Source organism: Haliaeetus leucocephalus, unplaced genomic scaffold, assembly GCF_000737465.1.
Source record: "Haliaeetus leucocephalus isolate CR32 unplaced genomic scaffold, Haliaeetus_leucocephalus-4.0 Scaffold428, whole genome shotgun sequence".
Lineage (NCBI taxonomy): Eukaryota > Metazoa > Chordata > Aves > Accipitriformes > Accipitridae > Haliaeetus > Haliaeetus leucocephalus.
In genome coordinates, this window is record NW_010972864.1 from 6,569,870 (window position 1) to 6,594,710 (window position 24,841).

At 40.4% G+C, this 24,841-nt stretch overlaps 1 protein-coding gene across 1 annotated transcript in view; it reads right to left on the bottom strand.

Moving 5' to 3' along the window:
- LOC104836043 (ethanolaminephosphotransferase 1-like) overlaps positions 1-24,841 on the bottom strand; it is a 39,610-nt gene that overhangs the window by 2,941 nt on the left and 11,828 nt on the right. Inside the window, exons 4-7 of the mRNA XM_010574377.1 lie at positions 23,384-23,652; positions 15,152-15,260; positions 4,777-4,825; positions 2,393-2,573 (exon numbers count right to left, since the gene is read on the bottom strand). Of these exons, the coding sequence (XP_010572679.1) occupies positions 2,393-2,573; positions 4,777-4,825; positions 15,152-15,260; positions 23,384-23,652 (608 nt within the window). The remainder of the gene's footprint in view (positions 1-2,392; positions 2,574-4,776; positions 4,826-15,151; positions 15,261-23,383; positions 23,653-24,841) is intronic.

The following is a 24,841-nucleotide window of genomic DNA, read 5'->3' on the forward strand; positions in this document are numbered from 1 at the left end:
CCCCTCGCCTACACCTTGCAATGCTACCCTGGCCCTGCTGAATTTAAACCTCCAGCAGCTCTGGTCTGTGCCCCAGGGTAGGTCCTTAGCATCTTCTCTCTTACCATCTCCCCTGGGAGGTTCCTCGTGAAGCATCTCCTGAGTCTGAGCTGCCCCTGCTCATCAGCCGGCCGCTATATCGGCCACTGCGGTTGTGCTATGGTGATGGCTGAAGGTCCGCTCCAAGAGACTTACCCACTCCGTCCCCTCCTCCTGGACTCAAAACACGTGCCTCTGAGGGCTTCCTAAGTGGGAGCTGTGACAGTGGTGCTCTGTGGTGATTTGCTCAGACCTGGATATTTCTGAGACTTGCCCTACGAGCAAATCTGAAAGCAAGGCCTGAACTTCTCCGCAAGAGTGGTTGCCAACCCATCGGCAGTCCCCCTGCTGGCCGTGGGGACTGGGAAAAGAAGTCCTCCTCTCATGGATCAACAGCTTTCCTTTCTTAGGCCTCAGATGCCTTTGTGCCCTAGTTTAGCCAAAAACACTGGAAATGGCCTGTCTTTCTGCCCACTCCCAGGAGGCCGTCGCCTTCCCTACTTGTCCTGACATTGCACGGCTATGAGGCCAGGTCTGAGACCAGGCATTTAGCCCAGAGGATCTGCTGGGCAGCTAAATATGTTGTCAAAGGCATAAGAAGTTAAGATACTGGCAGGTAGAGAAACATGGGCTGCAGTTTGTGGTCTACAGAACAGATAATGGAAACCCAATGTGCCAAACTATCATGGAGAAGAAAAGCACTGCCATGACAAGCCTTACTCTGATGCTGGAGGAAACGTGTGTTCAAGGGACCAGAGGAGGTGAAAGGAAATACAGGCTTGTTTTTCATTTTTAAAATGTTATAAATTCCAACTAACACCCATACATTTTTAATGCTTGCTTTTAAAATGTTAAAAATTTCAACTAACACACATAAATTTTTAATTCATGCGAGCCTCTAACACTGCAGTAGATATTTTAGTAAAAGAAAAAAACAAGGCCTGAAGAAATGCATTGCACTCAATGTCTAATAAACTGCAGTCTACAAAGAAACTTCTGGTTTGCCTTACTATTTTTCTTCTGCAAGCATCCTGCCACAATTGCTCTCGGTTGGTTAAGATGTATGTGCAGAACCTGCCAGCTGCCAAACTCTGAAAGCACTTTCCCCACTGGTATGAAATAATTGTATTTCTCATTACGGAATCTATACTGTTCTCTTAAGAAAAAGGGGTAGATTAGGTAATGAAAAATGCATACAATAAAATTTATACATCTGAAAATAACCGAACTTTTGTGAGATTAAGCCCCTAAGATGGAACTGTTTGTGACCCTCAGAAACATACATTTATAGGATACATCTAATGAACATCACAATTATGATTTCTTTTCCATCTCTGAATACAAACTTCTAAAGGGGTTATGGTTTCTCTTTTAAAATCCCACATTTCTAAAGATATCTCTCATAATGCAAGGCATTTCAAGCCTTTCACTTCTTAAGGTGGATGTAGCATTGCTCAGTGACACAATTTTAGATGGCATTGGAGACTATTTTCCTCAAATGACATGAGTCACTATCCCTTAGGGTATCTTAGCATTAAATGGAGGAACACCTTTCTACTTGGCTGCAGCTCCCTTGCCTCTCTCCTGGCAAGAAGAGAGACAAAGGGCCTCCTCCAGAGAGGAAAGCCCTGGGTTAACTGCAGTGCTCAGCATTACTGTCTGGCTGCCCATGTTGTTACTTCAGCGAAGTTTATGTTGCCTCATAGGCATTAAAGGGGGGAAATCGGTCACAATGATATGGTATATGAGAACTGATCTGTGGGCAGAGAGCCATCTCAAGGCCCCTGCATCTCTTCACATCTTGCCCTAAAAAAATGCTGTCAGTGGTTCGGCCTTATTCTGAATGGTGAAGGGAAAATGTGGGATCAACTGAACTGCAGGATACAGGAATACACGTACCACACTAAAGGGCACAGCAGCAGCGCAAGACTACAACCCCCCTGCTCTTGCTGGTAAATCTGTGCCTGTGTTGAGCTGTCTTTGCCTTAGACAAGTCTGCATTTCTGCCTATATGGGGGGGAATATCTGTTATATTTCTGGAAGTAAGGCCTCCCTAGGGTTTTTGTAAACCCTCAGGAAAAAAAAGAACCCTCATAAAAATGTTATGCTGTAGTAGAGTAGGTATTGCAGTACTGTAAGTGTCCCTAGTCCAGACAACCGCTGTGGTGTATTTTTATAAGACAGAGCTTAACATAGAGGTAGAAGAGCTGTGTAATACTGCAGAGTTTTAGCTACAGTTTCTGTTCCCTTCTGTTTATTCACATAAAAATAGAAAGCTATCTCTAAGTAGTACCACCACCACAAACATACTTACAATAACATTTGAGAAAGCAACCCCAACCATCCATAAAAACAATCTTGGTTGCTTTGCTAATATGTTGCCTGGAGATAAAACCACCCAGACTGTAAGAAGAATGAACAGCAACAGAGGTGACACAAGAGGTAGGAGTCCTTCATACAAAGAATCGTTCTTCAGTGTTTTCCTTAAATGTGCTCTGTAAATAAATACAACGATTTTATGGAGTAAGAAAATTTATCCATTCTATTTCTGCACAGTAACTTCATACTCTAGCCTAAACTCAGCCCAAGAATTCATCTTGCAACACAACTACCTGTGCAAATGCGCTAGATACCCAGACATTTTACGAGAAATTGTAGGATACCCAAGTAACGTTTATTTCTGGGGTAAAATTATACTGGCTTATTCACATAGCTTCTGGTCAGCTTCACCCACTCATCATTGCCTGGCAATGGACCACTACGCTTACACAAAGTGAGCTGCAGTACTCTGTTGTAGTTGTCATCCAAATGCACAGCATGCAGGCTTGCTGTGAATTCAGAACATATATTTTTTAGAGGACGAAACTTCTGACACGAGGCATGAAATTACTTTAGCCAATATGCCCCATGTTTTCAGTGGCAACAGAGTCAAGCACATAGCTGGCAAGCGTTGCTATTGTTTAGGTCTAGAGGTGATGCTGCTAGAAAATTCTGTACTGTTGCCAAAGTACAGCCTAAAAGGGAGGCTTTCTTTGCTAATTAGAGTACAGGAAAATTAATGATGCATTGTGTTTTCTTGGATATTTTAAGCTGTCTTTTAAAGGTAGTACTATTAAAGGTAGTAAATGACTATTTTCTGTCAGCTAGGAAAAAGGTAACTGGAAGATCAATAGCTTGTGCATATATCTTGCATCTTTCTCATTCAGGCAAAACTCATTGAGACGTTATAAAAGGAGCAGGAGGTTTAATTTACTGAAGTTCACTATCATTAAACCATTCTTCATACCAATAGTTGAGAAGAGCAATTCTGTGTTTGATGTGTACTGGGAAATGTCCTGTTTAAAGTATCTGAACATCTGTATTTGCAGAAACAGCTAGACAAAAATCCAATAAATATCTTTCTCATTCCAAAAAAGAATATTCTTCTGATAAAATAACAACTGAGAACAGGCAGCAGGATGAAGAAAGAGAGGAGATGACTGGAAAACTCAAATCCCTCATCACCAAATAGCTTGTGTATGCATCCTTCAAGCAAACCTGACTGGATGTTTAAAATGACTGTGCTCTCTTGTTCAGAGGAATGATAAACCCACCGAAAGACTTGAGAGAAACTATGTTGAATGATGACTTGAAAAGGAAAACACTAAACAAAAGTCCTGACATCAGAGGAAAGAAAGCAAAAACTAAAAGTTCATCAGCGTAAATGCTGCTACTGCCAGGGGCTGACATGCCCAAGCTGCTGTCCTCCTTCTTCCAGTCTTCCCTGAACCAAAGTCCCTTGCACCACTGGTCCCCAGCCCCCTCCCACTGCTGCTCCCAGCACCCTGCCCCAAAGCCCAGCCTTTCTGCGGGTTCTCAGCCTTTCCTGCCCCACACCTCCTGACCCTCCACTCTTCCTGCCCCAAACTCAGGGCTATTCATGCTTTTATTAAGTACACCGAGTACTGCAACGTGAAAAGGGCTGTGTAGGAGTGAGGTGTTATTGTCTTATAGTCTCTCCAAAATCTGAATGTTAATATTAATTTCCACTAATTCCTCAAGACACGCAGTGATAGTCCCTCCTCCAGGACACTTAGGACCTGAGAGACCTGATGTGACAGATGAGTGAAATGAGCTAGCAAATACTAGTGGAAGGCAGGCAGCATTAATCAAAATAGGCCATCAGAGTATAAACTGGCCATGTATAAAATTCCTAGGTGCAGCAAGCCAGCTCTCAGATGTAATCACAGCTTGCCACCTGCCTAGCTTGTATCTGACAGCAATTATCTGCAGACTTCATACAGAGAAGAGTTTTACAGAAGGATCTGGAAGACAATAAAGTACTTCATGGAGTGCAGGCTGATAAGCTACAGAATTTTACCTAGGGCAGGTAGAACTTACAAATCACATTTGACTGCAAATAAAATGCAGTGTTTTTAACTACAGAGCCTTCATCAGTTTACTATGCAGGACCAGTGAGTGCAGTGTGAGACTGTCTGGAGAATGGCAAGTGAAAGGAAAAGGAGAGGAGTTACAAACATGGAAAAGAAACCAGTCAGATTCTAAAAATTGACCAGAAAAAACTTTTACTACATTATCAGGTGGCTGAAAGAAGCTAGGCTACTTCAAGCTTTACATTTATTTCTCAAGTGAGGAAACCATTAAATATGCAGAATTAAATGGGAAGGGATAGAACTTATTTAATGTTAATTAACTTACCTGTGAATGTTGTATAGTGTTTGTGGAAATGAAAGAAATAAACTGAAGCCTGGAAGAGAAAAAGATTAATATGTAATGATTTACAGTCCTGCTACACTGATGACCTCAGAGTTTTCTCATATGATGACAGAGCTAGTGTGCTATTTTAAAAATGACTCAGTATTACAGAGACTCATTACAGGATACGAACTCAGTTTGGAGGCTTTAGGCAATAATAAAACCTTCCTCATTTTTCCAAAAGTTAGCTCCTAGAAATAGTTGCTGATACAGATTTTCTTGGGTAATGAGTGAGAAGACCAGGAAGATTTTTAAAAAGGATGATACAGTCAGTAGGTAGGATCAGTTATTTGTCATATAGGTTCCTCTGCTGGACCCAAGAAAGATCACGGCCCCATTTTGCATGAGATGCTCTCTGTTTATGTAGAAAAAACCCAGGTCTGACACCAAAAGCTTTGCAATGGAATATATAAAGACAATTAACCTCAAAGAGTGCTACCAGGGAAATAACAGGTTTATAGTTCAATATACTAAGGTCCAGTTAATGATCTGCTTTGCTGATACAATGGCTGAAATGAATTCACTTTCATGATATGGCCATCATTTGAATGAGTGAGGGTTTTTTACTGTTTTTTTTAATATAGCTGTCACCTTTCTGGAGCTCAGCTTTAACCCACCAAGGACAAGGAATTCACCTTTGGTGTGTCTGTCTGCACTGTTGCTGGTATTACCAACAGAGCAGCCAGCAGCCCTAGAGCTGCCTGAAGTCCCAGTTGTACCCCGTCTAACACCCACACCCAAAATACGCTGGTCCATCCAAGGGTCAAAGACCTCCAGCAAGAAGTGGAAGTTCAAGGTTTAAACAAAAAAGCCACAGTATCAGTCAGCCTAACTGAGTGGAAATATATATAAGACTTTTTTAATCTCTGTGTTTCCCTGCAGAGCTTTTTGGTTTGGGTTTGGGTTTTTCCCCACTTTCTGTCTATTGAGGGCTTTTACCTGGTCTGTTTGTTGCTTGGAGATTGCTCTGCGTGGCTTTTGTATTATAAGGCATGACAATTGGTTTTGGTGCACTAAATTAATACATAATTCCTATTTTGTTATGGGCAAGAAAAGCACTCTGGTGTTGTAACCCTTCTGATTTTACCTTAAAAAAAATCTCATTTAAGAAACACAGTGTACTGTTTGTAATAGAAAAGTAGCAAACTTTAACCTCATTATTAGAAATAAGGAAAAATAAGAATGAATAGAGGAAAGAACTGATTTCAGATAACTTTGTACTGGGGCTAACATGGCATAGCAGAGTCTTGAGAAATGTCAGTTGTTTACCATTCAGTCCTCATCAAAGACATATCCAAGTGTTTAGCACGCTCTGGCCACAGTGGCAACTCAAGAGAAGGAAAACTAAAAAAAGCAAGAATAGTGGAGATCAGGATTGTTGGAAAACAGAAGAAATAAAAAGGGATGCAATAGGTAATCTATTTCTCCAGTCTTTCTGGTTATCTTTTAAAGAGGAGGAAACAAAGAATTGGAAAAAAAGAATATCCAGCCTGTAAATAATTACAGGTATTGCATTTTAACGTGTTTACTTCTTGGTTTTGCTTTTTAAAACAAGTAAGATAAAGAGCTCTGCTTCTTTACCATGGCAGAAACTCCATATCAAACAGCTGAAGGATGTGCAATTGAAGTAATATCGCAAGTATTTTGTAAATATATTACTAAAATTCACAAGCTTAGTGCCTTCAGAATAATCTGTGTTTAATGTGCACTCCTGTTTTAGCTATGTTTTCTATTAGGCAGGGAGGGCTAGTTCAATAAAATCTTGAGTTACGTACAGCAGTTCCAACATCTGTATCACATTAGAGCAGACATGAGACAAAACATTGACTCTTGAGGTTAAATCTAAATTTCCTGCTGCAATCCTGAAGTTTGATTTGTTAGCAGCAAAGCAACCGAGAGGAACAGAAATAGAGACTAGAACTAGAAATAGAATTCAAAGAGCAATGGTTGCCAACAATTTGTTATTTTTATGAAGTGCCATTTTAGTTAGAAATAACACACTGACCACAAACAATCCCCCAGCTAGCTAAAAGCCACTTTCTGAATGGGGCAGTTACACCACTTACTCCTCTGTATTTTTATACGGCTTCGCTCTTAGCAGAGCAAGAGCCGAGGATGCAGTATGGAAAGCAAAGGGTGTTCCCCTGTTTCTTATGGGATTTTCAAAATTCCATCATTTCCTACAACATGTTGCTTTCCCATCTTTTTTTAGCTAAGGAGGCCTGGCTTGGGGGCTGCTTTTGGTAGTCATTAAGTCTGCTTTTTAATTGGCATTAAGGATCCCTTTGTGCCCAGGAGCTAAACTGCTGCTTCTGCATTGCTGCCATTCCCTGCTGGTCTGGGGAACAAAAGGTGCAGCCTGGAAAGCAAACCCACTGCTGTCTCTCTGGCGCTCAGCCACCCAGGCACTGCCCAAGTGATGATGATGGAGCTTTTTTTTTTTTTTTTAAATGTCCTGAAAGCACATATTTTATTTTACAATCATTAAAAAAATCAAGTTTAGTGCATTAGACATTTTTAACACATTACAGAAAATAGAACTACTCAAGTGTTATTAGAAGTATTACTGCTCTTCAGTACTTTTTTTCTCCTGTAATGTTTCCCCCCGTTTTCCAGCTGATTTAAATTCTGAGACCCAACTGTAAGCACACAGGCCTGTATTAAAGGCAGAAATACTGAAGCACAGATGGGTGGCACAGATACACACAGGGAATTCTTGTGTCACGCTAGGCTGAAGGTATCAAGCCCAAATCCTTGGATTTAGGTACAATCCTATGGTCAGTCCTCTGCTTTGCACTATCTTGGCTCCCTTTTCAGAGAAATAAGCATTTGCAAAGCTCTTTATCAGGAATTATTTTGTCCATATAAAAAAAGAAACAAAACCTAAAAACCAATGCATTCAGAAATTCAGGATTAGAGACATGTCAGAAATAAAGGCATTATTATCTTGTTTTCCAAATATATATATACATAAACACACAGATACATACACACACATGCGCATATATATATACACACAAGTGTGTAAAAGGCATCAAAAAGATAATTCCCCCCAATTTTAGTGAGAACTTTAGATTTCATTTGGTGCTTTCAAATTCAATTCCAAAACAGTAAGATGTTGTGTGATATTGCTGAGTGAATTAAAAAAGAAAAAAAAAAGCTGGCATCTAATGCATACCATGGTACATTTGTCCCCTATGTTAGTCTAGACTAACAGTGTTGTATTTAAGCTTAGTTATATGAGGGCATCTTAAACCCTCACATAACTAAACTTAAAGACTACTAAAGACCTGCAGACAGGTTGTTCCCACGACACACTGCAGTTACTTTGTGTGGCTGCCGTACCTGTGTTAATTTAGGCATTTCTGCAAAATACAGACTTGCTTGTTGCAGAGAAAGAGAGGGTACAGCCAGAAACAAACTGCTGACACTACTGTCGTTCTAGAAAATGCTATTTCAGTAGCCAACAGAAGAGCCCCACACTGGCGGTCTGACAAAGGTAGAAACCCTACCACAGGTAGCCAGCTTCCTGAATACAGCAAACTTCACAGACTGTAAACATGACTAAATAAAGAAGCAACTCCAAGTAGGTAGCCAAGACACCTAAACCACTATTTTTAAACAAATCATACTGCTTCAAAGGAAGGACGTTTTTCTTCTTAGCTGTTTATCTCCTCCACACCTTTGCTATCGTAAATCGCATTTGTTGGTAAGTTCCTGAGAAGTGAACCATCTTTACACTGTCCTAATAAAAGCACTGAAATATTATCTGTTAAGAATTGGCTTTTCCTGATAGTTAAAAGTTAAAAAATGAGACAGTACAATACAGGGATGTAATTTTAAATGAACACTGCACTGGAAACTGTGGGAATTCATTCAGGAAAGTACCCTTCCATCCCTTACGTGCCCCCCCCAAAAAAGACTCCCCAGACCATTCCTCCCATTTGGGAGCAGTGAAGAGGTCTGTGCAGACCTTCTCCTGGGTGTATTGCAGAAGTTGAGCTCCATAAAAATCAACTCTTTAAGAGTAGGCAGTTGTGGTTGCCTTTCAGCCTACAAATGAAATACTATCACCCTCTTCTATCGTTCTTCAATTGCCCACACCTCCACATGGCCTTCCTCAGTATACTGCTTGGCCTTTCTTTTCCCACACCTCATCATAGTCAATGCTTGCCTTAAAGAAATGGGATGTTATCATTTACCTTTTTTAGCCACCAGACAAAAAATTAAGATTAAAAATATTTAGGCCTCAATATTAGCTTGGAAAAATCTTTAAATACTTTTTCCATGTTTTTTCCAAATTTCATCCACATTTAGAGCAGCTAGACACATGAAAATATCTTAACACACTGAATGTTTAGCACACTGATCAGTGCCTGGAAGCAAGCTTCATCAAAAGGTGAACATTTAGAAGTACTTGTAACTAGAACAGCAGCTTTTTATGGAACAGTGTGATTTTCTCAGGCATGTCTTCAGAAGACAAATCTTTTAATTGTGTGTGCAAACAAATAATTGCATATTGAGCTGTCCCCTAACTATAAAATCATGTTGTATTATTATATAAAATGGCAAACTTAGAACCCCTTACTAAAGGGGGGGGGGGGGAGCTTAGAAAATGAGTATATAATTTTCAGACTTAATTGAGCCTGTAAAGTCTGAAAACATTAAGCAATTTAAGGACAGATGAAAAATACACCCAAACAGATCTACACTGTATGAAATGATTTTACAGGGATTAAGAGCACAGTGTAAACATGAGCATTGTCTTCAGGCACAAAGTTGATGTATGTTTAGCATCTAAGATACTTCTTGAGTATAAAGGTTCTAAAGGGATGCATTTATCATGCTTGTTGATTTTCTACTTATTTTCAGTGTCTAAGCACACACTGCATGTATCTCTCTTGAACTGAGCTGTAAGCTAACAATTAGTGTTTGGAGGGATTTAGTAGAGACTGAGAAATTAGTTTATGGTTGTAGACCCTTCTTTGATGTAGTTCTGTTCACACGTCATGTACATATCATTCTCTTTTTCTGGGCACAGCAAGAATTGAGCACCAGAGAAACAGTGCCTTTATTTGAAAAGCCCAGGCTGGCTTCCAGAAGGGCTGCGCCAGGTGAGCTCCCTTGATTGACTTTCTTCTGGAGCTCCCACTGCCCGTGAAATGACTCCTCACAGCTAACATCACTGAACCCACTCCCATTTGTAATTAGCATCCTGTGACACTGCTCTGCCCCCGGCCTTCAGCGCTCTGGTTTTCTGGGTTATTGTTCTGACTTGTTCAGATGAGTTACTCCAAACATGAACTCAACTGCTTTTTATATATATCTCAAGTGATAGGTGAGTATTTCACACCCTTTACTTCAACGAATTCTCATACAATCTGTCACAGCAATGCTTTAATAAATGTTAAATTGGTGACAGACATGTAGAAGCCAACTCATGTTAAACACGCATTTCAAGCAAGGCTAGTCAAAGCCTGACGGAGCGATAACATTTTGAAAACATATCACTTAACATTTAATCATTCAACTGTCCATCAGTAAGGCAGAACCATCAGCCACTTTGCAATGGGAACTATAGGAAATCACTACAGAATGACTTATCCGTACAAGGCAGAAACAATTTATGATTTGACCATGGCCTCCTAAAGACATCTGACACTGAAAAAAGGACAGGCTGCTGTATGATTACCCACTGCAAGGACTTCTGTGCCCTCGTTTGATACCTAGGATACAGGACACAGCGTAAGGACAAGGCACTGTTTTACATGGATAACTGTGCTTTCCTGTTATGACAGAATACAAATATTTGGCATGTTTCAAATGTTGTGGCTTGGTCTCATCATTAGTTTGTTGCTGCTATTATGTTTTGATTAATGTATTTACTCCTCATTTTATATACTTAAGTAGCTCAGAGAAGGAATGAACATCAAGGAACACACACTCTGCAAATCAGCACAGAACCCAATCCAATACAAATCATAGGAAAAAATTCTGAATGCTTTGGCCCCATCTCTAAAAGAAAGTTCAAGTTTCAGATCTCTGACAGATGTTAGCACTCCATTCACATTTCATGTTCAAACCTGTACTTTGAAAATTTGTCCCAGCTCTGCCACAGGCTTCAATAGCCAGATCTGGGCACTATTGACCACATAGCGTGGACTCAAATGTGCCACCATGTCTGGATTACAGAACTGTTTGCCCCATGTGCCACACACTGATGAAGTACAACATATCCACTCCATGCTTCAGTGGTCCTTTAACCACAAAGCCTATTCTTGTGTTTGCAATTAATACAGAGGAGGAGCAGGAATCTTTCTGTGCATCCAGGAGTCATTTTTCCAACCTGGCTTCCTAAGGCATAAAGATGACGTGATAACACTTTGCTTGTTTGTGTGCATCCCACCATAACTTCTGAGCCCTCTGGTCAATTCTGAACAAATTTAATAGATTGAAAGAGATTTCCAGTAAGTTGCATGGAAATGAACAGGCAAGTAGAGGACAACAGACCTATAAATGTCTCCAGTGAGGAGAGGATTGCAGCCTGAACTCAAATTTTATTAGACATTATAAAATCTATCTCATAGAGAGCAAGTATGAATGTCCCAAGAATGGGAAATGCTTCAATCAGAACATGCACCTATTACAGGTCATTTAATTGTAATGTGAGACAGAAAGTATCATCAGTTAGTAACTCTGCTCCCTGAACTACTGATGTTTACTTGTCAGTGAAAATCTTCTTATGAAGTCTATACCATCATTTGTGGTACTAGACTTTATGTGGGGAACTGACTGTTTTAAAATGCTTATTGTAAATATTTTATATTGCACTCAACCTGATAGCACAGTGACAGGGAAGGCTAGGCATTCGTGATACCCTGGAGGGGTGAAAATAAATGATAGCTCTCACCCCAGTGCTGCCCTTTGAAGGGACCCTAGTTAGCCAGGTAATGCTATGGGACAATTGTGGTTAAATCCCAAGAGAGCTTTTGGAGTGTCATCCACAGGAGCCTTCCTGAGAGCAGAATTAATTAGTTCCAGCTGAGGACACAGGCACATAACTTTAGAAAGGTCTGGCTGCTTTCATGCTAGGAGAGAAAAGGCATTTCTGGCTAGCAGCCAGGACAACACACTCTGGAAACAGGAGAATGGCCTTCTTCGTTTGTTTGGTATCCAGCTAGGTGTGTGTTTTGAGGCTTCAGGGTGGAATTGTGTTCACTGCCTGTGAAAATTACGGGTTTCTGTTTGCCGGGTAGCTGAAAAATTCCCATAAAATACTACGCAGAAGTTTCTGTGCTTCACAGAGGAGTCCTCCAAGGTCACTGTTCAGCAGCCCAAGACTTGGCTTTCTTACAGGTGTTCACAGTGTGCTAGACAGTTCCCAGGGACATGCATAAAGCTCTGTCTTGGGAGGCCTTCCTAAAACATCTAATCTAAACACCGGTATTGCTGTACTTTTATGTATATCTTTGTGTGTTCTGGCACTTGATAAAAATTCCATTATTTTCAGCGAGTGAGTGTCACCTGGAGATACCACAGATTCCTCTGAGGAGGTGCTTTTGCAGAGTTCATCCTTAGGTTATATGTGGGCTATTCTTTTTGTTTTTTCCCCCAGAAACTCCAGGAAAGACATCTGAAAAACTCCACTCTTGTGCATCTCATCTGGATATCTTCCCACTACAGAAGGTACTAGCTAAAGCCCAGCTGTTCTCAGAGAAGTGATGGCTCAGCAGCTGAACTCCTGCTGTGTACAGAACAGTAAAAGCACGAAACAAATGCCAAGTATTGATGGAGCAGCTACAGGTTCATTGTTAGAAGGACCACTAGTGACTACTAAATGCCATCAGATGGTTAAGGACAGCCAGTTACAGTTTAATAGCTCCTCTCGGGGTCCTGGGAAACTAACTCATAAAAAGCATCAGAGGCTCACTACATTGCTTTGGTTTTTAACTAGCCACAAAGGCATGTAACTGAGCATGCCAGAGAGTGGGCTCTGGCATGGATCTGGCTGAGCAAGACACACTTGCTGCAGCCTCTGTAAGGAAGAGAATAATTTCATCTTCTTGGCTGCTCGGCCCTTGGTGTAGGGTAGACCGATATTTTTGCTACAGTCACAGTGGGGTCCTGCAATTTACTGCGAGCTTCTAAAAAGTTTATATATCCATACTCACTGCACACAGATTAGCCAATGACAACCACCTTAATCACTACCGCTGAGCTGAGAGTCAAACCTGTGGTGAAAAGGCAGTGCTTTCTGGATCAGCGTGATCCTCAGTGGAAGGATTCTACTTTTTTAATATTTAAATGTAGTGCCTGTTTTTAAGAGGTTGACTAAGCACTGTGCCAATTTTGTAACATGGAGTCAACCAAGATAATTTCTTGCACACTTTAAACCCATATTTAACTATAATTAAGATGCAAAAGTTGCCTTATTAATGGCATTGTGCATAGTGTACGAAAGACAATGTTTTTAAAGATATCTTTTGGCTCTTACTTATGCCTACTCTGCTTGGGACAATGATGGAAGAAATACTCAATTCTCTGCTCACGAATCCATTCTTCCAAGTGTACCACATGAGACAGAAGCAGTACTTCTTTCTAATGCTAATGGAACAGTCCATCAAACCTTGCTTTGCAGATGTTTTTGATAGACTATGAAAAAGGATGCTCGCTTCTGCAGATTTGATGACATCGACATGCTTCCCTACCACAAACCTTCCTAATATGTTGAACAGTTTGAATTAAACCTTCATCCATGGCTTCCCAAGCACAAGGGAAGCCATCAATGTACTCACTGAACGGGCTGTCGTGTGCCTTAGTGACAGGAACAAAAGCAGCGATGTGCACAGCACAGAACAAGCCTGTTCAATGGACTACCCCGTGCTAGCACCTAATGCCAACGCAGGCCTAAGCTGCTGCTTCTGGGCGAGCCAGCACCCATCCCTTCTGGACCTGTGGTGCTCCTTCGAGAGCACAAATCAGTCTCTACCCCTCAGTGCCCTGCCAGCCACCAGAGGGCATGTTATAGCTACACCTCTGGCAAGCTGAATAATTCGTTGACTACTGAAGAGGCAACCACTGTCTTTTTCTCCCTCCTTCCTTTCTTTTCCTCTGAGTGCCTAAAACAGGCCTGACAAGAAGAAGACTGTACAGTCTTGGTCACACACGGTCGGTTTTATACTCTGGGTAAAGCACAAAGGACTGTCAAAACCATGTCCTTGTACATGCTGCTCATTAGAAAGCACAGCCTGAACGCAGGGTCCTTTCCGACCTGGGAACTCAGCGAAGCACTGCTGAGGCTGGAGGCGGTACCTGCTGAAGACCTCACCATGGGGAAAGGGTGGTGAGAGCACATGTCAATGCAGTGGATTCAAAAGTCCCCCCTGAAATCCTCAGACGGCTCCTAGTTAGAGTTGGTGCTGGGTAAGCACCTATATCGAAGTCCTCCATTTGGCTCAAGGACTGAAGACATTTCTAGACATAAGTCTAGACTGTCTGTGTCAAACAGGTTTTTTGGTGTCCTCTTCTCATCACTTGTATGCTCATATAAAAATCCCTAAATTTTATATGCTAATTCCTTCACCTTCCAAGCAACACATCAAAGCTGTTTTGCATACACACATTTTTAGCTAAGACTACCATGTCTTTAACTCATTAAAATGTAACTGCTCTTGTTCTCAGTCTAGCTATAGCAGTTGAAAAATGTTCGAGGCTTATTTCAAACTACACTGACAGTATCAAATAATGAGCAAATAGGCTATTGCTGTGTATGAAAAATGCATCACTTCAGTTCGGAAGGTAATTCTAAAGAAGAGCTTAGAAACCACTTGGCTTTTTTTCAGATTTACAGTTGTGCCTCCTAAGATTATTTAAATAATACCTTTATTCCTTCTACCCATAATGTTTTGGAGCATGGTGTGCTGCAGGCCAAAACATTAAACTTTTATTATCTGTAAATGTGAGCAACATTTTACCCAAGTGATATGAGGAGTTCCTGAGACTTTGAGAGCCAGCCAGCCAGCCAGCCAGCACACAGGACTGAACTGCACGTGCAGATAAGGAACATTTTCTGTATTATTGTATATAACATATATGTGTATATGTGTACAACAGATAGCAATCTGGTAAGGAAAATTTTTTCCAAAATTATCTACTTTTTAAAAGTTTTCCAGTATTAGGCCTTTTAAGGAGCTATTCATGTGGGTTTTTGGACTAGCCAACACTTACAAAAGGAAAAAAATATATGAAGGAAATATAAGAAATATCTAATCAAAATAATTAAAAAGCAGTGCAATTTTGCATGGATCTGGACACTTACCTATAAGCAAGATTACTAATGCATCTGTAATGTAATAACCAAACAGGAAAGGCTTCTGCCAGACTTCCACACCAACAGCACCGGTAAGCAGATATGCTGCTATTAATACCTAGAGAAAAAGGATAACATATTTTCAGTCCTTTACTTCTAAAGGTACAGAATTTTGCTTATCATCTTAATACAAATGCAAAAGTAAAAAAACCCTGTTATGTTCCTCCTCTCTCCACTTTACAGGACCTTATGCTGTTATCCCAAAACAATTACTTCTAAGCAATGAAGCAATTTCCAGGGTCACCAACAAAATTATTTAAAATGTATTTCATATGATAAGCAAGTAACTTCCCTGCTAATGTGTGCACCTGTTTGAATGTGGTAAGTCTTACTGACTTACCTTTTCAAAACACCCAATTTCTAAATCCCTTCTTAATTGCAGGTCTCCCCACTGCATATGCACTTTCTTGTATTTGCATGCAGACTACAGAATTAGCAATATATGGTTAGTTTTGTAGCTCAGCCTCCTGAACTGATCGTATCAGAGCAACTGAGAGGGGGAAAAAAAAAATCTAAGCTCTCCTGAAAAAATAAAAAAATTCAGTCGAATGTGATGAAATAAAAAGAAGGGGCGGGAGCTGAAGTCTTCCCTGATTTTTGACAGGTAACATTGTTACAGGACACAGAAAGAAACAAGCAGTCAAAGGTCATTAGGAGCAAAGGACTCAAACACAACACTCCTGAGTCATTTAACATGCCGAAGTGCCACCAGTTTCAGTAGTGATGTAGATGTAGTTTCTACTCTCTCATCAGAGTTAATTTTGTGATGCAGCTGAGGTCAGAAATCTTAATGCAGGCAAAACCATGTATCTCCCATCGCTGTAACCTTCACACCCATCATATTGCTTGCAGCAGCACTGCCTACTGCCAGTTTATGGCACGAACTGTTGAAGCTTTACCATGTTAGGTGTGTAACGTGCAAGTGCAGTACTGAACGTGATACAGCGATTCCCAAACCCTTGCGCCCTTGACCCCACCTCCTCAGGGGACCCCCTCTCCTTTGAAACCCATTCCCTGGCTTAGCCCAGGCCACCCACTCCCTGCAGCCCCTGCTGCTGCTGGCACCCAGCTAGCAGGACTGCTGCCCTGCTCTTTCTCCAGGCTATTTTGTTTTCAGCTGTTTAGTTTTGCTATAGGACTCGTAAGGAGCTGTGTGTTTCATTTTACACGTCTCAACCTCCTGAACTATTCTAGACTTGAATTAACAATGAATTGCAAACATTTACTTCAGCTGTAAATTATTAACTATGTTAATTATAATGCCATTTAGAAGACTGCATATTCATATATCTATTCCCAGGTAACATTCAGTAACTTTTATTTTTTCTGTTCAATACAGCTTCTCACTCCAGGATGACAGATATTTTACAGTTTTAATCGTACAATAGATCTTAATTTTTTTTTTTAGAATACTCTTTTTTTACTGTATTATAGTTTTTCTTCATTTTTAACTTTAACAAACACATTTCCAGTCTTCTAAATTAAATTAATTGTTTTAATTTAAAGGTACACCGAAGATCTTTTTTCTAGATAGCAGGTTGCTTAACATCACAGGTTAGTAACAGAACACTGATGTCCATTAAACTCCCTATTACACTTAAATATTGCTATATTTGACTTCACTTACTTCTCTGTATCTAAAGTCAAGATTCTTGCCCTATCAGTACATAACTTTTAAAAAGTTTTGCTTGAATGGGGCACTGCAGAACTGGATGGTTGAATTGCCTCTGCAAGAACAAGCAGCGCAACAGATCTGCAATGGAGAACAGCAGGTACTAGCATGAGAGTTACATCTTGGGCCATTGAAGACAGTGAGTCAAATTTTGGTCTAAATGAAGGACGTGTATAATGGGTTTTACAACTGACTACAACAGAGCTAACATTTGGCTTTCTGAAGAAGTTGCATTATGTTATCCATAAGACATGATGGATGGACTCCTGGCCCCATCAAAGTTGATGGCAAAACTCCAACTGGCTTTGATGGAGGCTGAGTTTACCCTCACACGTTGAATTCTGAACAGACTTTTTTTGTCAAGTGATAAAAGAGGAACTTCAGTATCATCTGTTAATACAGTCAGTACTTTTGGCAGTGCAGTCATGAGTATCGCTGCCAGATGTCAGCACACCTCTAGGAACAGGAGCGTCTGTGCAACGGGCTCTGTCAGGGGAATGCCCTGCACTGGGATGCAGCACTCAGAGGTTGAGATTGCCTCTTATTTAACAGATGTTATGTATGGAAAACACTCTTTGGCTTCAAATTTTTGGTGTGTTGTTTTTTAAGGACTTGTAACTGAGATTCTGCTATCACTGAAATCAATAACAATAACCACTTTGACTTCACTGAGGCAGTCTCAAAGACCTTTAGAAAGCTGGAAGGACAAGAAAATGGCTGGGTCCCTTGGTCTAAGGTATATTAGCAAAAATTGAAGATTGCCAAAATTATTAGACAAAAGCTAATAATTATACAGCTGTATAAAATTGTGACTGTTTTTAAAGGCACTGCTGGTAAAAAAAAAAATAATTAAAATGTACAGCAGTCTTCCTAAGTGCAACTGAATAATTCTGCTTAAGAAAAGCCAGCCAAGTTTTTTATTCATCTCTCTGGCATCAATCAGTATTTTTCAGATATAAATCTAGTCTTTAGCAAGTAAAAATAATTACAACCTTGTGTAAAATGAGAAGTCCAAATTAAGTAACACAAGTAAGGATTGTATAGCAAGTTAGCGTCAGATATATACAATCTTGGATTCCAGCTCACTGCAGCATCTGACCAGGCAAATTTTTGGCTTGTCAAGGCCTTATCTGTGAGGAGGCAATATTACTTAATGCAGACAAAAATCCAGCATGGTGTTAATTTGTAGGCACTTTGATATGGCAGCCTATGGCTGAACAGCAGGACAGCTGGCTTCTGAGCAGTGGCTCCCTGTATTGTCACGGCTTTGTAAATCACAACAGTCACTTTTCTCCCCCTGTGAAATCAGAATATTACTTCTTTAACATGGCATTGGGAGAATCCTATATAACCATAAGGCAGTACAACTCCTCAAAATCTCCTAGCTTCTAGTCTTTTAATTGTTCTCTAAAATACTTGACTTTTTAAAACCACCATCTCTTTCATCTCTTTCCACTACTGCAGGTGTAAGTTTTGTGACTAAAATGTTCTAGACTGTGTGTGTATGTACATACATTTTTTTCCTCCCTAATGATTTACCCTTTCTGTTTTACAAACAGGCACATTGAGTATGCTGCATGATGTACTACACGGGTTCTCATTCTTTTTTTAAAATACACTGGCTATGCTTTTAAATTCTTTATGATTCTATAAAAAATGACATTAATTTTACTATAATATTCAATTTCACTGGCATATTCCAATAGCATTAATTGTTCATGTGTTGAAATATTTTCCATTAACACAGTGCTCAAACTGAACATCTAGAAAGCAAAGTAATTTAAAATACAAGGTTACTTTTTCCCTCTGAAAATAAATACAATGCTTGCCTAAAAAAGTAAAACCTGACAATTTCCTACAAGTCATTTCAATAGGAGTTAAATTTAGCATGATGTGTAATTTTTCCATTTTAATTTTTTCTTAGTATTTTTTCTTTCAATTAATAGTTAAAGGTGGCAAATTTAGCCTATAAAAATAGGGGGTTTATATGTTTTTAAAAGGTCATTTTGCATTTAGACATGTAGTATGTGATAGGTAAACAGCTGAAGCACCTGGAAGATTAATTAACCAAGAAAGGTTTGAGTAGAATCATAATTGAGTGGTTAAGAATGAAGCAATCTGATGCAGAAAGAGCCTGTGCACCGCAGGTTCTTCTGTTTAAATTTCATATGGATACGCTATGGGGTTTCCCTCCGATAACTGAGTACTGAGTTTGGTTTCCAGCTGTGTCAGGAGGCAGCTGGAAGCAGACACCATGGCCTGGCCAGCACTGCTTCCATACCACTATTGGTTCTTTTACTTCAACAATTCCAGTGCACTCCTACCTATTGCACTGGATAATAATCAATATTATTTCTTCACAAGAAAGGCTATGCTTTCCACAGACACTTCAAATTTTCTCAGAAAAACTCTGAAATTGAGTATTTTTTAACTAAAATAAAAAGATTCCGAACCCTGATAATGTGACCAAAGAATGACACATTTGCATCTTCATTTTTCTTCTTAATAGAGACTTTTTTTTTTGTCCTTCAGAGGATATAGAAGTTTTTTAAAGACATGATATGCACTTGCATTGCTTGGGATTTCTTTGCCGGTTCCTGAAAGACTGGCTGCCGCAGTACTTCCCAGGAAAAGGCTATACAAAACATATTTCAGCAGAAGCTTTGTAAACTGCTTCTCAAAAGAAAACTTGGTATATGACATCCAAAAAAACCTCTTCCCCTGTTTTGACTGAAAGGAAGGAGAAAAGTAAGTTTTACAGTGCTTAAGTTGCTACTTGCATCATATACTTCATTTATTTGGAGTTTCAATGCAAGCAGAGCGTTCTCCTCGAGAGCCTAGATGGGACCATCCAAAGCCACTGGGCAGAACACGCTGGGAAAGCATCTCAGACCAAAAACCTGGGGCTTATGGTCCAAGCATCCATGCCTTCAGGCATGACTGTATATAGCATTTCTGATCCTCTTCTCCTTACAGGGCTAGGGTAGGGCCAGAGAGAGCTGCCTGTTGCCTTTCACATTTGAAGCTTGTGCTTTTGTGCCTTTTTCGAGCTTGCCCTCTTGGCTGTGGAGAGTGAGAGGAAGGAGTGTGGAATCATCTGGGTCACTCCAGCTCTCACACAGCTCTTATTTTCACTTTTAAACTTTTATTTAAGAATACAAAGGGTACCTCCCTGTTACGCTTAAGGCAGCACCGATGCAAGCAGAGGTATCACTACATCACATTAAGGGAAAATTAGTATTTTGTTCCCTTACTATGAACTCAACTGCAGTGGCTTATGAAAAGCAACAGAAGGATTAGGGGAGTATTTCATTAGGAGAATATTACATTTTTCAGGAGGAAAATAGATTTTCTTTAAAAAATCAAGAGGATGTCTGTGAAAATTAACATATGGCAGGAAGTCTGACGTTTTAATTTCTCAGGAAAACTTTGTCTTTTTTTCTCCAAGAGACTCAATTTGCAGATATTAGCTTTCTTTAGTTGGGCTTGTAACAAAAAGAAAAGTGTTTGTTTTCACAAGATCTATCCAAGAGAATTTCTCACAGAACATAGCAAAGGTTTCTTTCTTAGCCTTCTCTTCAGCCCATGACTTTTGGGGTTTCTAATAGGTGTGCTTACTCAAAAGTGTATGACAATTGTCTAGATGCTATGGTGTAAAGAGGCTACTCTCCTTGCATCTTTTTCTGCCCACAGAGGAGTCAGCAGGAGATGATAAATCCTTGTGCTGGAGGGAGGAGAGAGAGGAAGAATTTTCACTGCTGCAGATGCCTCCTCCTTGATTCTGGACCCACAGACATAACAGTCCACTGACCAAGCATCTCTCAGACACATTACAGCCATTTTTCAAGTTTACAAACCACAGCTTCCTATAAATGTCTGTCTGCTGTAATCAAAGCTAATTGGAGTGCCAATTACAGCCCAGCTAGCATAATTAGGTTACCAATTCTGACGAGCCATCAAGTCGCAGAAAAATGTGATCTGCATAAGTCCCACAAATTTCTCTATTTATAATGAGGTATTTTTTCACGAGGAACAGCAACTCTTTTTATACCATAATTAACACAGAGCCAGGGCTGTCTGTGTTTATATACAGCGGAGCTGACTCAGCAGCGGTGTCCTGGGAGCTACATGCCAGTTAAGCTTTCATTAAGGTGAACAGTTATCTGTTTGCACACTTACATCAGTTACTGTATTTCCTGAGTTTTGTGGGGATAATGAAGTCCAAAGTTCCTGGCTACCATCTATTTTAAAAGCAGAAGCAGGGGACTAGACTACCTGAATGTCCAACATGCCAATGCAATAGCATCATATTATCGATGAAATTATTTAAGACAGCGCAAAGAGGTACATTCGTGTGGCAATCCAGCTAGGAACACCATGAAGGAAATACTGAACTAAATGCCAGGAATCAGTCTGAAAGCAGCCTGTGAGTGCTTCCACCCTCTGTGCCTCTGAATGTGACTGTGGGAATATCTGGCAGAGAACTGGTGGGAAAAAAACAGCAAGGAGAACATCATCTTTCTTACTCATCATCAGCCATTTGTTAATGTCCTCAGTATCCTCTCCTCAAGTAGCTGAAGAGCTACCTTTAATAGTGCACACATCATACAAGTTTTGCTGAATGGGTTTACAAAACAAGAGCACGGCAATGTTTGTAGGGGCATTAAGATCTTTTACTAGACTAGTTAGTACAGCTGGAAAAAAGTATGTTATGTACTTTCTGGTGTGCGTGAAATGTAGTTTGAACTAATGGAAAAATACTACTTTGATCTACAAGTCCTGTCTTCTCTTTGTTCATAGGCAATCACAACTACAAAAGCTAATTTTTGCAGATGGAAAAACTGACATACAGACATTTCAATAGTACAGTCTTCCACCACTGTTGATGATTGCACTATATAGCATCAAAAAATCCTTACATCTCTATGCTTATCATTTTGACTGTAGGCGAATCATCACAGAAGTTACTAGAAAGCAAGCATGCAGGACAGCAATTCAGCATCAGAGGGGAACAGGAAATAGCACTTGTTAGCACCTTGCATCCAAGTTAATCAAAGCAGTTTACAAACTTTACTGAAATTCAGCCTCACCACAGATCTGTCAGGCAGGGAAATGTTATTACCATTATTTCCCAGATGGGAAAGCAGTGACAGAGGCATAGGTCACTAAAAGGCACTGACAGAGTTAACAGTACTGCTCTGCTAGTTGATACCCACTCCCATATTTAACCACTAATACAGTTTGAGTGTTGTAGCAATCCAAAAGAGCTTTCTAAACATCCACATGTAGATCTACAGTGATCATCTGAGCAACAAGTGAAATTGGTTTGAACATAGCTATTCCTCTCCTGCTGGAAGAACATCACTAAGAAGCCTTGCACAGACATGGCTGAAACTTGCAGACCAGCTGGCTGCCTAATGTCTTAGTCCTGAGCCAACTTCTTCTCCCAGAACCTATTTTCTAAGGGATGAAACAGATGCACCACAGCTGGACCACCACCTCTGAGTTGTTCTCAAACCACTGGATTCTGATTATGTTTACAGCAACACATCTGCAGTCATTAATCCAAATACTATATTTCCATTAAAACACATATTTGAATATTTGTCAAACTTCTTTTCAATTATGTATATTTGGCTGTACCTTTCCTCTCATGCCTGTGACAGGAAGCTCAGAAGGACTGGGACTGTGCTCTTCAGGCTGCAAGAGCCTGGCTATCTAAGAAATAGATAAGCTAGCTCAGAAATCCCAGCGCTGGGCCCTTGGCAGTGCAATGAGCTTGTTACTGCTGCTATTCATTTGTGCACTGAGGCCACCACTCACTGTGGTGCCTTGGGCGTGTTTCTGACAAGGTCCACCTCAAGGTAGGGCTGTAAGGCAGTCAAGAACTCAGCTGGGGACTGGCTGTGGGCTGATACATAATTCACGTTACTGAACACCATTCCTGGAGAGGAAACCTCTAATGGTACGACTTTGACTTTTTTCCAAGGGTAAAACTCACTTGACAACAGTCAGCGCTCACTGTATAGGTACAATCCTATTTCCACTATCACATTTGATGTAAGAGGTGGTAGAATTGAGAAGGTCTAGTATTGTATAACTGTATAACTGTTAATAAATACTACTTGGACTAATTCACATCGTGCCTTGGAACCTAGTGTTGGTGGGAAAATTGCTTATGGCTTCAGATAGCATAATTTTTGTTAACACCACAAATCAAATACAGTTAAATTACATTCTCATGGGCACTATCTGACTGCTAGGCTTGCTGCAAGCCTTTTTTTTCCTGCAAGGCAATGAATCTCTGATGCTGACAATTTGCTCAAAAGCGTCCCTTCTTTGCAAATGCAGGAAATATTTCTGAATTACTTTTAGGGTTATGCTATTTCACATTCAAAATCTTGGCCAAATGTATTTGCTTTGAGCTCTGTTTTTCTATTTCTGTAATATTATGAAAACACTAACATAGTTAAAAAAATAAAACCAAAACAGGAATGATAAATACTTACCACTTGGCTTATATCATATCCCCAAGGAAGAAAAAGAACTCCTGTGTTATATTTCTCCCAGTGTGAACACATAAAGTTAAACAAGACAATGCTTAAATATATATACATTGTATATACAGAAACTCCAGTCTTCCCATTGTCACAGGAACAGACAGAAAAAAAAGAAAGTACAAAAATGGAGGTAGCCCAGCTATCCAGCCCATGGTCAAATAATTCTCCCAGAGGAGTACTGGACTGAGTCCTTCGAGCATGTTTCCCATCTATGGAGTCTAGAAGGATTGGGAAATGAAAAGAAATAAAGAATTAGAGCACAACAAAAGGACTAACTTTCTTCACACACACTTCTCTACTGCCATATGTAACATATGGGAAAAATACACTGACATGACAGCAAACTGAAGCACAACAGTCCCTTCAATACCAACATGTTAAGACTGCTTATATAATATTTGATTCAGTTATCAAGTAATTTTTCTGTTGTTACCTCAGCTCTTAAACTAAATGCCACCTTCCTTACAAGCTTTAAAAAGACGTTAATAATTACCTGTCCCCAGTCGTCTTTAACCACTTTTATGTCAGTCCCTGCAATCACTTTCTCAAAGAAAGTGCTGAAAAATGTCCATAGGGCTTCTCACCTGTCCATTGGTGTTGTGGACCCTCTCGACACTTCAGACCGCTTGTGGGGTAGATTCACTAAGGCTTTTAGGTTGCCTGATGTTGAATGCCTCAATGACGAACAGTTACATGGCAGACCCAAGGAGCAAATTTCACAAAATTTATTTGTGTGTGTGCCTACATGAGGTATTTTAAAGAGTCCTTCAGCTGAAATGTTAGGATACAAGAGCCAGCAGTGTGCTCAGGTGGCCAAGAAGGCCAACGGCATCCTGGCCTGTATCAGAAATAGTGTGGCCAGCAGGAGCAGGGGAGTGATCATTCCCCTGTATTCAGCACTGGTGAGGCCGCACCTCGAGTACTGTGTTCAGTTTTGGGCCCCTCACTACAGGAAAGACATTGAGGTGCTGGAGCGTGTCCAGAGAAGGGCAACCAAGTTGGTGAAGGGTCTAGAGAGCAAGTCTCATGAGGAGCGGCTGAGGGAACTGGGGTTGTTTAGCCTGGAGAAAAGGAGGCTGAGGGGAGACCTTATCGCTCTCTACAACTCCCTGAAAGGAGGTTGGAGTGAGGTGGGTGTCAGTCTCTTCTCCCAAGTAACAAGTGACAGCACGAGAGGAAACGTCAAACTGTGCCAGGGGAGGCTTAGATTGGACATTAGGAAAAATTTCTTCACTGAAAGGGTTGTCAAGCACTGGAACAGGCTGTCCAGGGAAGTGGTTGAGTCACCACCCTTGGAGGTATTTAAGACATGTAGATGTGGTGCTTAGGGACATGGTTTAGTGGTGGACTTGGCAGTGTTAGGCTTATGGTTGGACTCGATGATCTTAAGGGTCTTTTCTAACCTAA